The sequence below is a fragment of the Pseudoliparis swirei genome, chromosome 16 (assembly GCF_029220125.1).
Source record: "Pseudoliparis swirei isolate HS2019 ecotype Mariana Trench chromosome 16, NWPU_hadal_v1, whole genome shotgun sequence".
Lineage (NCBI taxonomy): Eukaryota > Metazoa > Chordata > Actinopteri > Perciformes > Liparidae > Pseudoliparis > Pseudoliparis swirei.
This window is the reverse complement of record NC_079403.1, coordinates 24,242,190-24,259,523: the sequence shown is the minus strand read 5'-3', so window position 1 is coordinate 24,259,523 and position 17,334 is coordinate 24,242,190. Positions and strand designations below refer to the sequence as shown.

Sequence of the window (17,334 nt, the reverse complement as noted above, 5' to 3'; positions counted from 1 at the left end):
AATAGATTTGGGGTTTTATTATCCCAGGTTTACGCAAATCTACTCCGCTGGTCCATGTTGACGACTCCTTGGGCAAGGCACTAAACACCAGACCGCTCCTGCAGGCATATGAATGGTCCTAGAGACTAGAAACAATATATAAATATACACACATGGTTATTATTGGACTATTTAAATATCTTGAATGTAACGGTTGTTTGCAGAAAGACGTCCAGAGTTTAAGAATTTAGGTTTTATTTACCATGACACAGCATTTTCTCTTATAACAGTGGACTGTTTACAATGAAAAGCATTGCAATAAATACAGTTATGAATAAAACACGGGGAAACATAAGAAAATATAGTTCATGTAATGAGAGTCGGTCTATATATATATACACATATATATATATATATCAGCATATATGTATATATATATTTATACAAATACATACATATATACACAGCATATATGTATGTATATATTTATACAAATATATATGTATATATATATATGCATCCATATATATATTCAGGTTGGGTCAGGCGTGAGCAGCCCCCGTTGCTCATCATTAATAGAAAAGAAGAAACAATACCTAGTGATTAAATGGCGTAAAAACACTAGTAAGTTTTGCTGGATGACACGACACTCAGAGGGGGAGGAGCCTATCGTTTCCTTTCGACCTGGCTCATCAGCTAAGTTTCAGTCCAGGAATTCAACGAAACACCCGCAGCGGCTTCCCCCCGGTGCCGCGCCGCAGCTACGTCAGCGTGTCCGTTATTAAAAGACATCGTTTTTAAAAAACACAAGAAAAAGGGGATATTAAAAAAAGAAAATAAACATTTTAAAAAAAACTATCACTTTCTCTCATTATTATTATTCTACGCCCGCTAACAGCTTCTGCTCAGATCAGAGTGGAGGAGGAAGGTATGCTTCGAGAGAAGGAGCAAAAATACTTCCGTTGATGAAAGATACTAAAATAATACTGATTTTGGAGGCGGAGCCATCCGCTAGTAGTCGATGCCCTGGTCGCTGTAGTCGTCGGGGTACGGCCCGTGGTACTCCTCCTCGCCGAACTCCGCCTGGTAGTCCCTGTCGCTGATCTCGGAGCCGTTGGTGCCGGTGCCCTGGCTGCCCGTGGGCTCCGTGGGGGGGGTGCAGTACTTGGGGTCGTACACCTGGCGGCCGAGGCCGTACACGCTCATGCCGCGCTGCGACGCCACCTTGTTGGTGCCCATCTGCAGGGAGATGGTGGAGTTGTTCAGCGGCTGCTTCGCCACCTTCTGGTCGTAGATGTCCCTGCGGGTTCCGGGGGCGGACATGCCGGCCTGCAGGGAATCGGACCAGATGTTGAAGTTTAGTGTATGTATACATACACATATATATATATTACAAAACTTGAAATGTATTTATCGACAAGAATGTGCCCAAAATGTAGCATTCAGTAAAAGGGAAGTGTATGGATGTAACATATATATTTAAAAATATGTATGTATGTAATAGAAATAAATATATACATATGCAATATATATATAAATATATATGTAATATATATATATATAATACATTTATAAATACATATATATACATAAATGAATATATAAATATTTATGTATAGATATATATATAAAACTTAATGTGTAAATATATATATACATAAATAAATATATGTCTGTATAGATCTATTTCTAAATGTATATATATATATATATATTTATATATGCAAGGATGCTTCCTTTAAGGCTGTCCTGAGTATAAGGAGCTCCACTAACAGATGCGTCTCTCTCACCTGGCTGGCTCCCTTGTTGGTCCCCATCTGCAGGCTGATGGTGGTCTGGTCGAAGGGTTTGTCCGTCTGGGTCCTCGGGTCATAGAGATGTCTTCTGGTTCCATACGCAGTCATCCCAGCTTGACTCGCACACTTGTTGGTCCCCATCTGGGGGGGGGGGGGGGGGGAAGACCACCATTAACCAATGAGACCTCACCGAATCCAACCCCACATCAACTGTTGATTACTTACTTTTAATAGTATGCTTTACTTACTTTTAATATTTGTTTTACTTACTATTAATGTTTTTTTATTACTTACTTTTAATAGTATATATTACTTACTTTTAATAGTAAAGATTACTTACTTTTAAGAGTATATATTACTTACTTTTAATGTTCTTATTGCTTACTTTTAATGGTTTTTATTACTTACATTAAATGGTGATCATTACATACTGTTCGTTTTTTATTACTTACTTTTAATGTTTTTTATTACTTACTTTTTAGAGTATATATTATTTACTTTTAATGTTTTTGTCTTACATTGTCTCGTCCAGTGAATCTGTTTTAAAGGTCCTGTTTCTTTATGGATGTTTTTGTTTCTTTAAGAGGCCGATGATGTTTATTTCTCTGGAACTAGAAGAGTTTATATTTAAAGCTACAAACAAAACATCAGCCTAAAGATAGAGCAGGGTCACACACACATGTGGACCAATGGGATTCCAGGACTTGAAACCACGTTTCCATGACAAACATTTAGCAAAAATCACATGAAGTAGAAAAATTTCACATTTAAACTAATAATGAGAATTCCAAAGCATACAGTGTGTTTACCCTTTAAATTATTAGAGGAAAATAACATATTTCCATGAATTTGGGGATTTTTTCTTCTTTTCCAAGGACTTTTCCAGGCCTGGAAATAAGTTTTAAAATTCCATGACTGTAGGAACCCTGAGAGGTTCACATGTTGACTTCATCATCATCATCGCTACCTGCAGTCCGATGACACACTGGCCGGCTTTGATCTTCTCGTGGTCGAAGTGCCGGGTTTGTTTGTCGGCGTATTTCACACCGATGTCGATCTTGGTGTCCATCCCTTTGGTCTTCGCCTGTCAGAGAGGAGGAGACACGAGACAGGAGACATGAAACACGAGAGGAGGAGACAAGAGATAGGAGACAGGAGAGGACGAGACACGAGGCATGAGACATGGGAGGAGGAGACATAGGAGGAGGAGACATAGGAGGAGACATAGGAGGAGGAGACATGAAGTCCAAAGGACATCCCACTCACTTCCTGCGTGTTCCTCAGGAGACAATGGCCCTCTGTTCCCTCTGTGTGTGTGTGTGTGTGTGTGTGTGTGTGTGTGTGTGTGTGTGTGCTCACCATGCTGGCCAGGGCGAGCAGCGTGGTCTGGACCTGGGTCATGTTGCCGCTCTCAAACAGGTCGTTGGCCTCGAAGATGTCGGTGGGCTTCAAGCCGTAAGCCAGGATGGCTTTGATGAAGTTCCCCAGGTTCTCCAGCTGAAGAAGAAGGAAAAAGTGATGGGGGGGGGGGGGTCCACAGGTCCCAGTCCACTGGTCCTGGTCCACAGGTCCCAGCCAACTGGTCCTGGTCCACAGGTCTTACCTTGTGCCAGTTCAGCTGGGAGAGGTTGATCTTCTTCACTGAACCAGTTTGCAGTTTGTTAATCAGTCTGAGAGGAAAGAGAAAAACATCAGAACAAAACCAGATCTACTGAGTCTGGAGGAGACACACACAAAAGACACACACACACACACACATACAGAGGGACACACACACAGTCTTACTCGCAGAGGACGACTCCGTCCTTCAGGCCTCTCTGGAAGTTCTCTGCGATCGTCGTTCCCGTCACTTCCTCGATCCATAAGCGAAGCTCCTCCTCTTTTTGGGAGTCATACTTCTGAGCAATCTGACAATAAAACATCAGTAAACGCCGTTACACTTTGAAGAAAAAAAATATATATATATATATATACACACACACAAAAATACATACACACACATATATATATATATATTTAATACACACAAATATTTCATAATTAATTATATGGCAACCCAGTGAGAACTAAGAGCTGCACAAGGAGCATTAAACCGACCTGCTACAGGTTATGAGAGGACATATTTAAGAATGAGTTCCTGCTGAACACACACACACACATCACAATGCTCAGTCAGGGGTCGTGTAGAGGTCACCGGGGTGCAACAGCACGACGCAGAGCAGCGAACCCAGGCCGAGCAAACACAGCCTGCCGTCAGTCAACATGTCGATATGTGAATATGTAACCACCTGGAGTTACAGGGGCATGCAACATACCACACACACACACACACACACGGGGGGGGGGGGGGACTACGACCAGAGCGCCAGGCGGCCGTGTTCTCAAAATGTAAACGCCGTGGATAAAGAGATGCCGACGCTGCAACGTGAGTTCTACCCGGTTACAGTGAAGAACTCTGATGCCAACCGAGTGCAGAGAGCGAGGCAGCGGGCAGAGGCCCAGTGGAGGGGGGTCCTCATCAAAGGGGGGGGGGGGGGTCACCCAGGGATGTGATGTATGCAGCGGAGAGGAGCACGGATCACATGCAGAGGAGGAGCCCTCCTTTATTCACTGCAGTGAACCGGCTGGGACAGTCCACTGTCCAGAGGGATGGGGGTGAAGTTCTCTCACACGGATACAAAAAAAAGTTTAATTATTAATTATCTGCAGCAGCAAAACACTTTATTGTGGATCTCGAGAAGTTTGATTTGCTCTCTTTATAGTTTTTTCTGCCGCTCTGATCCGTCCCTCTGATAACAGATATGTGCATCGATCCGCTAATGAGCTACTCTACTAAACTCTACTGCTATACTCAACTCTACTCTACTCAACTCTACTGTGTGATGTACTCTACTTACTCCTCTACTCTACTATGTGATGCACTCTACTTACACCTCTACTCTACTGTGTGATGGACTCTACTTACTCCTCTATTCTACTATGTGATGCACTCTACTTACTCCTCTACTCTACTGTGTGATGGACTCTACTTACTCCTCTACTCTACTGTGTGATGTACTCTACTTACACCTCTACTCTACTGTGTGATGGACTCTACTTACACCTCAACTCTACTGTGTGATGGACTCTACTTACACCTCAACTCTACTGTGTGATGGACTCTACTTACACCTCTACTCTACTGTGTGATGGACTCTACTTACACCTCAACTCTACTGTGTGATGGACTCTACTTACACCTCAACTCTACTGTGTGATGGACTCTACTTACTCCTCTACTCTACTATGTGATGTACTCTACTTACTCCTCTACTCTACTGTGTGATGCACTCTACTCTACTGTGTGATGGACTCTACTTACACCTCAACTCTACTGTGTGATGGACTCTACTTACTCCTCTACTCTACTATGTGATGTACTCTACTTACTCCTCTACTCTACTGTGTGATGTACTCTACTTACTCCTCTACTCTACTGTGTGATGGACTCTACTTACTCCTCTACTCTACTGTGTGATGTACTCTACTTACACCTCTACTCTACTGTGTGATGGACTCTACTTACACCTCAACTCTACTGTGTGATGGACTCTACTTACACCTCAACTCTACTGTGTGATGGACTCTACTTACTCCTCTACTCTACTGTGTGATGGACTCTACTTACTCCTCTACTCTACTGTGTGATGGACTCTACTTACTCCTCTACTCTACTGTGTGATGGACTCTACTTACTCCTCTACTCTACTGTGTGATGCACTCTACTCTACTGTGTGATGCACTCTACTTACTCCTCTACTCTACTGTGTGATGGACTCTACTTACTCCTCTACTCTACTGTGTGATGCACTCTACTTACTCCTCTACTATGTGATGCACTCTACTTACTCCTCTACTCTACTGTGTGATGGACTCTACTTACTCCTCTACTCTACTGTGTGATGGACTCTACTTACACCTCTACTCTACTGTGTGATGCACTCTACTTACTCCTCTACTATGTGATGCACTCTACTTACTCCTCTACTCTACTGTGTGATGGACTCTACTTACTCCTCTACTCTACTGTGTGATGGACTCTACTTACTCCTCTACTCTACTGTGTGATGGACTCTACTTACTCCTCTACTCTACTGTGTGATGGACTCTACTTACTCCTCTACTCTACTGTGTGATGGACTCTACTTACTCCTCTACTCTACTGTGTGATGCACTCTACTCTACTGTGTGATGCACTCTACTTACTCCTCTACTCTACTGTGTGATGGACTCTACTTACTCCTCTACTCTACTGTGTGATGCACTCTACTTACTCCTCTACTATGTGATGCACTCTACTTACACCTCTACTCTACTGTGTGATGGACTCTACTTACTCCTCTACTCTACTGTGTGATGGACTCTACTTACACCTCTACTCTACTGTGTGATGCACTCTACTTACTCCTCTACTATGTGATGCACTCTACTTACTCCTCTACTCTACTGTGTGATGGACTCTACTTACTCCTCTACTCTACTGTGTGATGGACTCTACTTACTCCTCTACTCTACTGTGTGATGGACTCTACTTACTCCTCTACTCTACTGTGTGATGGACTCTACTTACTCCTCTACTCTACTGTGTGATGGTCCAAAATTACTCCTCTACTCTACTGTGTGATGCACTCTACTCTACTGTGTGATGCACTCTACTTACTCCTCTACTCTACTGTGTGATGCACTCTACTTACACCTCTACTCTACTGTGTGATGCAGTGAGCCTGACATGTCATCACGTCCTCCCTCCGTTCTCAGTTCCTTTGCCCAGCGTCAACAGGAGGCCACTGATTGGTTGGAACTTGGCAAACGTTACGGCGCTCACAATAAATCACCTGTAACGTCACATGCCAGTAACAGTGTGTGTGTTTATTTACAGCGGACAACAACATCATGTAGGGAGGTCAACTTACAGATGTGTAACTTGGTTATGAAGCACAGAATTCAAATCAATCGTCACTTACTGAATGAAAACATCTGATGTTCCTGACGATGGATTCTCAAACCAGTGGAAATCTATGGCCGCCGGAGTGAAAAAAACACCATCTGAAGCATCAGAGATGCCCGTCAGCGAGTTTGAGGTTAATGATTAAACAACATGTCATAACTCTGCACTGTGGTTCTTTCCTTTAGTTCTCCTCATGTAAGCTTCTTTAGACACGAGCTGGATAAGTAGCATGGAGACAAGAGTAGAAGATGCCTATTAAATTGTTATTTTTTATAGCCCAACATGAGAATTTACTAAATTATCCTCATGCATTTCCTACAACAACATTACATTTAGCATCACATGCTACTTGTTGAGCGTGTGTTGCTAAACCCTCAAATCTATTTGTGTGGAAAGATGCATCACTTCTCATAAAAGTTCACTTCTCAGCTGGGATTCCATGACTAAACCTAGAAAGGGGGGCTCCCGAGACCCGGTCCACGAACAAAGAGTGACGGAAGGAAACTAGTCCCCCGCCCCCCCCCCCCCCAACATTTGGAGGGGGTGGGGGGGTCGGGTTCGGCCTACCGTTACCCTCAAAAGGTGAAGAACCCTCCGCTAGTCTCACCGGTTTAACGTGAACTTTGCTCACTTTATTTCGCGTCCCGTCGTCGTGGAAGTGGACAACATGTCACCGGACTTCATTTCCCCGCATGCAGCGCTCTCGTGGAAAAAAAGGAGGTTAGGAAAGTTTGGTGCTCGTGCCAAGTGGACGTTAAAGTTTCCGCCTAGTTTTCGATATTTTTTTAGAGAGTTTAACGGCGACTAGTCCTGGTCCTTTGTTCCCTTCGAGTCTGGAGAGTTCCCTCGGAGGGGGAAATAACTTGAACTTACTTTGTTTCTCACTTCTGCAGATAGTCCGTAGGCTGGCCCCTTGTTGAATTGGGTCATTTTCCTTTGATTTTGCTCGGGGAGGGAAAAAATGGATGAATGTCCTGGATAAAAGTTACAATGTAGCGGCGGAGTGGGGGGGGCGGCGGAGGGGAAAGCGGCGGCTTCGGGTCCTTCGGGAGGCAGACCGGGAGGAAAGTAGTCCGCTTCACAGAGATGAGCAACAAGAGACGGGACGGTCTGCAGCAGAGAGCTCACGATGCAGAAAAACTAATAAAAAAACTGACAATTGATTGACGTGACCGCAACAGCCAATCAAAGCAGCCGGTGTGTGTCGGGCCACGCCCCCTCCCGGTGCTCTCCAAGGATGAAACGTCACTACTGAAACAGATCAATGGGCTTGTACTTACTTTTCACCGAGTTAAAACAGTGATTGCTAATAATATTATACATATATATATATATATATAGATTATTAGTAATTATTATTATTAACAATCACAGTTTTAACTTATGGTGAAAAAGAAATGTAATAATAATAAATGTAATACAAATAATATATATATTATATAATATTCTATATATTATATGTATATATATATATATATTAGCAATTATTATTAGCAATCAGTTTTAACTCGGTGAAAAATAGATTTTATAAAATTAAATGTAATACAAATAAATGTAATAAAATTACAAAAATAAATGTATATATATATATTAATCTCCATATTTAACATAAATATAGAAGTATGTGATAGTGCTGGTTGAATCATGACTATTAGCATACAGAATTAAACACTATTTAATTAAACATTACCAAAAAAATGACATGACAAATTAAGAAAGAAAAAAATACAGAAGTAGATGAAATAAATGTTAGTAAATAAAATAAATAGATAATTGTATTACATTTGATAATTATTACTTATATTTATTAATACATATATTCAGGGTTTTTCCTATTTCTTGGAAGTTTCTCCTGATCTGAGGTCAAAGGTCAGGGATGTCGTATGTGTACAGATTGTAAAGCCCTCTGAGGGGAGTTTGTAATTTGTGATATTGGGCTATACTAAATAAAGTTAATTGAATAATTACCCTCTACCCAAACAAAGAACATTCATTATGAATTAATTAATTAATTACAAACGTAACTCAAAAATTTAAGAGCATTTATTTATGATAATTACAAAAAATCCATTACAACATATTTCCTCTTGTGTCACTGATGTCTTCACACGAGTCTTCCAAGGAAAATGGATTTGGGGTATTTGTCCCTCAGAGACGACCACTGCACGAAGAAGAGGTCGGCCAGCGGGTAGAGCAGCGTCCCCGAGAGCGACAGGGACTCCACCCGGCAGACGCTCTCCACGAACACGATGGACACCTTCTTCACTCCCAGAATGCCGAGCAGGAGGCCCGTCACACAGAGGGGGACGCAGGTCCCCGGGCCGTTACACAGCAGCTGGACACACACACACACACAGACAACCACATCCACACACAGACACAGACACACATACAGACACAACCACACACACATACACACATAGACACACACAAACAGACACACACACACAGCCACATACACACACAGACGCATATACAGACAGAGACACACACACAAAGACACACACAAACAGACACACACAGACAGACACACACACAGACAGACGCACACAAAGACACACACAAACAGACACACAGACAGACACACACAAAGACACACACAAACACAGACACACAGACAGACACACACAAACAGACACACAGACACACACACACAAAGACACACACAAACAGACAGACACACAGACAGACACACACAAACAGACACACAGACAGACACACACACAGACACACAAAGACACACACAAACAGACACACACAGACACACACACACAGACAGACACACACAAACAGACACACAGACAGACACACACACAGACAGACACACACAAAGACACACACAAACAGACACACACAGACACACACACACAGACAGACACACACAAACAGACACACAGACAGACACACACAAAGACACACACAAACAGACAGACACACAGACAGACACACACAAACAGACACACAGACAGACACACACAAAGACACACACAAACAGACAGACACACAGACAGACACACACAAACAGACACACAGACAGACACACACACAGAAACACAAAGACACACACAAACAGACACACACAGACACACACACACAGACAGACACACACAAACAGACACACAGACAGACACACACACAAAGACACACACAAACAGACACACACAGACACACACAGACAGACACACACAAACAGACACACAGACAGACACACACACACAGACAGACACACACAAACAGACACACAGACAGACACACACACACACACACAGACAGACACACACAAACAGACAGGCAGACACACACACACAGACAGACACACACAAAGACACAGACACACAGACACACACAAACAGACACACAGACAGACACACACAAAGACACACACAAACAGACACACACAGACAGACACACACAGACATACACAAACACACAGACACACACACAGACATACACACACACACCAAAAAGAGAGGGATGAGCACATTTCCAGGAAGTCACTAACTGCTTACAGGATTCCACCTTAAAGCCTCAAAGTCATGGTTTGTGTATCTGACGTGTTCTGGGAGGAAGCTTCAACATGAGAACACGCGTGTGGATGTTTATATGTTTAGAGGAACCGTTCCCAAAGCCAGCTGCTGGTCAGAGCCCAGACTCCACAGAGCTCACAGCCACCGGCTCACAACGAGGGAGAGTTCTGGAGGACCCGGTCCAGATGACCGTGGTCCATCCCTCAACACCCTGAAGAGCTGTGGTACGCCGTCCTCTCAGAGGTGAGAGTGTGTGTGTGTGTGTGTGTGTGTGTGTGTGTGTGTGTGTGTGTGGTGTGTGTGGCGCGTGTGTGATTCAGTGGCTCGGGGAGACTCTGAGGCGGAGGGGGAGGGGCCGGCTGAGTGAGCGGCCTCGGGGCTGGAGTTGAGGGAGTTTGGGTTTACAGGAAACCAGACGAGAGCTGGAGAAGTCATCATACGACCGAGAAGCTCCACAGCAGCAGAGCACAGAGCAGAGAGCAGAGAACAGAGCACAGAGCAGAGAGCAGAGAACAGAGAGCAGAGAACAGAGCACAGAGCAGAGAGCAGAGAGCAGAGAACAGAGCACAGAGCAGAGAGCTGCTCGACACGCAGCAGAGCAACCACAGACCTAATGTACACCTACATGACAACAGATCTACTGTACACCTACAGCATGACAACAGACTACTGTACACCTACATGACATATGAGGCAGCAGATAAAATCAATACTGTAATCAATATCTACCTACCTACCTTTCTACCTACCTACCTATCTAGTTACCTACCTATCTACCTACTTCCTATCTATCTACCCACCCACCCACCTGCCTGCCACCCACCCACCCATCTACCCACCCATCTACCTGCCTACCCACCCACCCACCCATCTACTCACCCACCATCCATCCACCCACCCTGTCACCCACCCATCTACCCACCTGCACCCATCTATCTACCCACCCACTCCATCTACCCACCCATTCACCCACCCATCTACCCACCTTCTGCCACCTGCCTACCCACCCACCCATCACACTGCCACCCATCTACCCACCCATCCACCCACCCACCCACCCATCCACCCACCTGCATTCACCCACCCACCCACCCACCCACCCACCATCTGCCCACCCACTGCCCCACCCATCTACCCATCCATCCACCCACCCATCCACCCACCCACCCATGTCTGCCACCCATCTACCCACCCATCTACCCACCCACCCATCCACCTGCCATCTTCCCACCTGCCTGTCACCCACCCATCCACCCATCTGCCTGCCTTCACCCACCCACCCATCCTTCACCCACCCATGCCTACCCACCCATCCACCCACCCATCTACCCACCCACCCACCTGCACCCATCTGCACCCACCCATCCACTCACCCACCCATCCCACTGCCTTCACCCACCCATCTACCCACCTGCACCACCCACCCATCCACCCACCTTTCTACCCACCCACCCACCCATCACCTGCCTACCCACCCACCCATCTGCCACCCATCTACCCACCTTTCACCCACCCACCCATTCACCCACCTACCTACCTACCTACCTACCTAACTACCTTTCTACCTACCTACCTATCTACCTACATTTTACCTCCCTACCTTTCTATCTATCTTTAAAGGGGTAGTTCTAAAGCAGTTCAGAACTGTACCCCATTATCATGTCTTACTATAAGTACCATCTCTGTGTGTGTGTGTGCGCGTGTGTGTGTGTGTGTGTGTGTGTGTGTGTGTGTGTGTGTGTGTGTGTGTGTGTGTGTGTGTGTGTGTGTGTGTGTGTGTGATACAGGCATTGCCCCCGACTGGCCTCGGGGGTCCACTCACCACGTCGGGTCTGAGTCTGAAGACCAGCGGCAGCGAGGCCCTCAGGGCGTCCAGGGTGCTGAGGGCCGAGGAGCTCCAGGCCTGGTGCACCTCCCGGCTGCGTGGGACCCGACTGATGGAGAACTGGGAACACGGAGGTCACATGGGAACACGGAGATCACATGGGAACACGGAGGTCACATGACCCATCAGAGGAGTCGGGGGCTTAAAGCTTCAGCTTATCGTCACGGTAACCGCCTCCCAGCAGCCCATGAACCGGCCACGCATCTAACTGAACGAGAACTAGCAGGGGTCACACACACGTCGACCAATCGGTGTCCAGGACTTCAAACCACATTTACATGGACAAACATTGAGTGAAGTCTCGGTGTAAACACAAGTAAATAATACACCTTAAATGACTCAAATGAATGAGAGACGTGTTTAGGAGTGTCAGGTTGTGCGAATGATGACTGGTTAATTGTTTTTAAAAAAAGACATTTTTGTTGACACATTTTGAATTGAAACAAATGTATTCAAAGAATAAATATTTAAATAAATGCTTATTCTTTCAATCAAACTGTGTAAATGAACATGTGAATATAACACATTTTCCATGACTTTTCCAAAACTTTTGTCATTTCATTTTTTTTCAGACTTTTCCAGTACTGGAAATAAACATTTTAAAATTCCAGGACTTTTAAAAGTTTTCCATGACTGTACAAACACGGGCAATACAATAATTATTAACAACAACAAATTAATGGCACACAACTACTTCACAGCTGATAAACCAGTCAAATCTTATTTTATTCAGTCCTGCAAATTCCTTTTCATCACAGTTTTTGCTCACTGATATTCAAAAGAGATGAAAGTAGGAATTCAGTTTGGTGCGTTGTGATGACGTCAAAGGCACAGTGGGAAAGCTGCGCCGCCTGCTGGTTAATAATAGTACTGCAGCACAGACATGGACCTGAGGTCACATACAGGACTGTCTCAGAAAATTAGAATATTGTGATAAAGTTCTTTATTTTCTGTAATGCAATTAAAAAAACAAAAATGTCATGCATTCTGGATTCATTACAAATCAACTGAAATATTGCAAGCCTTTTATTCTTTTAATATTGCTGATTATGGCTTACAGTTTAAGAAAACTCTAAAATCCTATCTCATAAAATTTTAATATTTCCTCAGACCAAGTAAAAAAAAAGATTTATAACAGCTGAGTGTTTGTCAAGGCTCAGGAAACCCTTGCAGGTGTTTCGAGTTAATTAGACAATTCAAGTGATTTGTTTAATACCCTACTAGTATACTTTTTCATGATATTCTAATATTTAGAGATAGGATATTTGAGTTTTCTTAAGCTGTAAGCCATAATCAGCAATATTAAAAGAATAAAAGGCTTGCAATATTTCAGTTGATTTGTAATGAATCCAGAATGCATGACATTTTTGTTTTTTTAATTGCATTACAGAAAATAAAGAACTTCATCACAATATTCTAATTTTCTGAGACAGTCCTGTAGATAGATAGATAGATAGATAGATATATATTTTATTAATCCCCAAGGGGAAATTTGTCGTAACAGTAGCAGCACCAATAAACTAAACACACAAGAATAAAATATAAAATATAAAAAACAGGGATGAAAGATATAGAAGTATACAAAGTAAAATATAAAATAAAATATATATGTATATATACAACATATATGCATACACAATACACAATACTAATGACAAATTAAATTAAATATAAAAATATTTAATATAGACAGTGTGCAAAATGCAAAGTGTGTGTGTGTGTAGTGTAAATGAAATGTGTGTGTATGTGTGTAGTGTAAATAAATGAAATGTGTGAAGTGCAGATCAACATAGTGTGGATATGAAGTTATTATTGTAGTTATTGCACTAGGATCTGGCAAGAGGTGATCTGTTATAGAGCCTCATAGCCGTCGGCAGGAATGTTCTCCTGTATCTGTCCTTGTGGCAGCGGAGCGTGAAGAGACGTCTGGAGAAAGTCCTCCTCTGTCCCTGTAGGAGGTGGAGAGGGTGGTCTGGGTGGTCCGGGTGGTCCGGGTGGTCCGGGTGGTCCAATATGGACAGCAGTTTCTTCAACGTCCTCCTCTCCACCACCTGTTCCAGGTGCTCCAGCTGGCAGCCGATGATGGAGCCAGCCTTCCTAACCAGTTTGTTGAGACGGCTGGTGTCACCGGCTCCGATGCTGCTCCCCCAGCAGACAATGGCAAAGTGCAGCACACTGGCCACAACCGACTGGTAGAATAACTCCAGCATCTTGCTGCACACGTTGAAGGATCGAAGCTTTCTCAGGAAAAAGAGTCGACTCATCCCCTTCTTGTACACAGCGTTGATGTTGGCCTTCCAGTTCAGTCGGCTGTCGATGGAGACGCCCAGGTACTGGTCCTCCTCCACCAGGTACTGGTCCTCCTCCACCAGGTACTGGTCCTCCTCCACCAGGTACGTGTACTCCTCCACCAGGTACTGGTCCTCCTCCACCAGGTACTGGTCCTCCTCCACCATGTCCACGTCCACTCCCAGGACACTCAGAGGGGGAGGAGCTCTTCCTCCTGAAGTCCACCACCATCTCTCTGGTCTTGGCCACGTTCAGCCGCAGGTGGTTCTCATCGGCCCACTTTACAAAGTCACTCACCACTGCCCTGTCCTCCTCCTCCCGTCCATCCCTAATACACCCGACCACTGCAGAGTCATCAGAGTACTTCTGCAGATGACTCCGTGTTGTACTGGAAGTCACTGGTGTACAGGGTGAAGAGGAAGGGAGACAGAACAGTTCCCTGTGGGGCTCCAACATCACTGACCACCGTTCCAGACAGCACACGCCCCATTCTGACAAACTGTGGTCTGCCTGTGAGGTAGTCAGTGATCCAGGAGATGGTGGACGCGTCGAGCTCAGACATGAACTGCTCTAAAAACAACAATATCCAAACACCATCAGACATGAAGAGCTTGATTCTGTAAAAGTTCACAACATTTTGATTATATAGCCATTTATAACCATTTATAACCATCTGAAACTAACATCCATCATTATTTATAACACTACAATATTGTCAAAGTGGAAGTTCCCCAACAGGTCTGAGTCTAACTGTCTGTTCCATGACATCTCATTTTTTTATTTTGTATATATTTTATGGTGTAGATTCCAAATGGTGGACAGAATTGGCGTTGCAAGGTCCAGGGCGGATTTATCCACCATGAAATGACCTTTTTCATACATTTGATAAGGAGCTGCATTGATGTGGAGTCACATCACTGTTGTTGTTGTCTAGATATATTTAGTACTGTTGACACCTGAGGTTATATGTAGGAGGAGGCAGGCAGAGGACCAGCATGCACCTGGGTAGGCATACGTTTTTTTCTTTTTACCGGAGCAGGAGAGGCAGCGCTAGGAGGTCCTTTTGTTCGTCGAAAATGCATAAACTCCAAGCCTTTCATTTTTGTAAGGACTTTTCCAGGCCTCGAAATAACCATTTTAAAATTCCAGGATTTTTCCAGGATTCCCATGACCGTACGAACCCTGCATGTTAGTCCTAAACGTTAATGTCAACACTTGATTCTTCTAAAAAAAGGACCATGATTTTGCTTTTTGGGGACATTTCTAACACTGAGCCGAACAACTCAGCATCACCTTGATCCACCTCGATCATATGCCGACACACACACCTGTGGACAGCTGTGTACCTGAGAGTCGGAGTGTTTAGAGCTCTCGAAGGTGCAGATCTTATCCTCACTCATCCGGTCGGTGTCGGCGATGACGTAGTGTCGAGGGGTGTAGGCCGCAGACAAGCTCTCCATCAGCCGCAGGATCTCCGTGGTGTGGCCGCCTGTAAAGATTCAAGATTCAAGATTCAAGATGTTTTATTTGTCACATACACACACAGGGTGTGCAGTGAAATGAAAGTGGCAATGCTCAGCAGGAATGTGCAAGGGCAACAAGTACACACTATTTACAAATAAAAAACAACACAATATTTACAGTAAGTGTGTGTGTGTGTGTGTGTGTGTGTGTGTGTGCCTAAGAGGGGCAGTTGTGTGGGTCTATGTGGGGGTCCTGGTGAGGTCGGAGTTCACAATCCTGATGGCCTGAGGAAAGAAACTCCGTCTCAGTCTCTCTGTTCTTGCAGCGTGACTACGGAGGCGCCTGCCTGACCGCACCCAAAACTCAGCGTCAGGTCCCTCACACGGGGAGGATGAGCAGCGGCTCCATCCGTAGAGCTTTTTACTCTCTCGGATGGAAGATATTGGCGAGAATTGGTGTCATTTACTTCGGATGACAACTCAAATCAAAGAAGACTCAAAGATTTCAAAATAAAAGTGTTGATTAGAGGTGGGAAATGAACAGTTGAAGCTGCCTTTAAAGATGATCCCGGCACCCGATGTCTACCGTTTGGCGCCATCGCTTGAATTTGTGGTGACGATGTTGGAGTCTAAATACTGGAATGACAACACAGTGTGTCTGTTGCTTCAGTGGAAGTGTCTGTGATGGAGCTTCAACAAGAGCAACACTAAAAAGAGGTCTACTCTTCATGCTTTGTTCACATGTGATGAACATCTCACACTTGTCTTTACTTTTCCACAGGCGGTGCTGATTGATCACGAAGCTCCATTTGAAAATCTGTTAATTTTAGTAACCCTAAAGTTTACGTCTGCACTCTGCAGACTAAAACCCTGTCTGACGTGGACATAAACATGTACTTGAACCTATCTTCTATGCCTGTGGTAACTCGTGAAATTTGATGCAACAAAAAAGAAGTTTCATACAGTTGATTTCAGGATATTAAAAAAATATGTACACGTGCATGACGTCAGAGCAAATCCGGATCAAATCGGACACAAATCTAACCGGCATGCATTGCGCACCGATCACTGGTGATCGATTCATCTCGAACAAGATACCTTCCGATTTAGATTTATACTTTTTCCTTTTATATATTTAGTTTGATTTATTAATGTATATTTTTATTTATGTTGTATTCATTTATCTATGATGTACTGACGAATTGGCAGACGAGCACGTTCACCGGAACTGAGCTCTTATTTTGAAGTCTAGTTCGTACATACGCTCCTTCCGTGTTGACGAGTATACGCTCTTACCGTAATAAATAGTACGTGCGCGTGCACAAAAACAATGCGCGGGCTGGTTTAACACAGTCAGCTCATCCCAATACCTCATCAACAGGTTGCTAGCTGCGGGTTATTAGCTTCG

At 44.1% G+C, this 17,334-nt stretch overlaps 2 protein-coding genes across 3 annotated transcripts in view; both read right to left on the bottom strand.

The window, feature by feature from the left end:
• Positions 1 to 217: 217 nt before the first annotated feature.
• Positions 218 to 7,883, bottom strand: cnn3a (calponin 3, acidic a). Its single transcript, XM_056434547.1, has 7 exons — positions 7,636 to 7,883; positions 3,561 to 3,682; positions 3,379 to 3,445; positions 3,135 to 3,272; positions 2,743 to 2,859; positions 1,770 to 1,916; positions 218 to 1,308 (listed from the first exon to the last, which is right to left on the bottom strand). Exons 1-7 carry the CDS (start codon positions 7,690 to 7,692, stop codon positions 991 to 993), a joined length of 966 nt encoding a protein of 321 aa, XP_056290522.1. The 5' UTR covers positions 7,693 to 7,883; the 3' UTR covers positions 218 to 990.
• Positions 7,884 to 8,790: 907 nt separating this feature from the next.
• Positions 8,791 to 17,334, bottom strand: part of alg14 (ALG14 UDP-N-acetylglucosaminyltransferase subunit) — an 8,823-nt gene continuing 279 nt past the window's right edge. Inside the window, exons 2-4 of one of the 2 annotated variants that reach the window (XM_056433963.1) lie at positions 15,792 to 15,952; positions 12,112 to 12,234; positions 8,791 to 9,097 (exon numbers count right to left, since the gene is read on the bottom strand). In XM_056433963.1, the coding sequence (XP_056289938.1) occupies positions 8,867 to 9,097; positions 12,112 to 12,234; positions 15,792 to 15,952 (515 nt within the window). In that variant the 3' untranslated portion in view covers positions 8,791 to 8,866. The remainder of the gene's footprint in view (positions 9,098 to 12,111; positions 12,235 to 15,791; positions 15,953 to 17,334) is intronic. The other variant, XM_056433964.1, reaches the window with a different exon arrangement.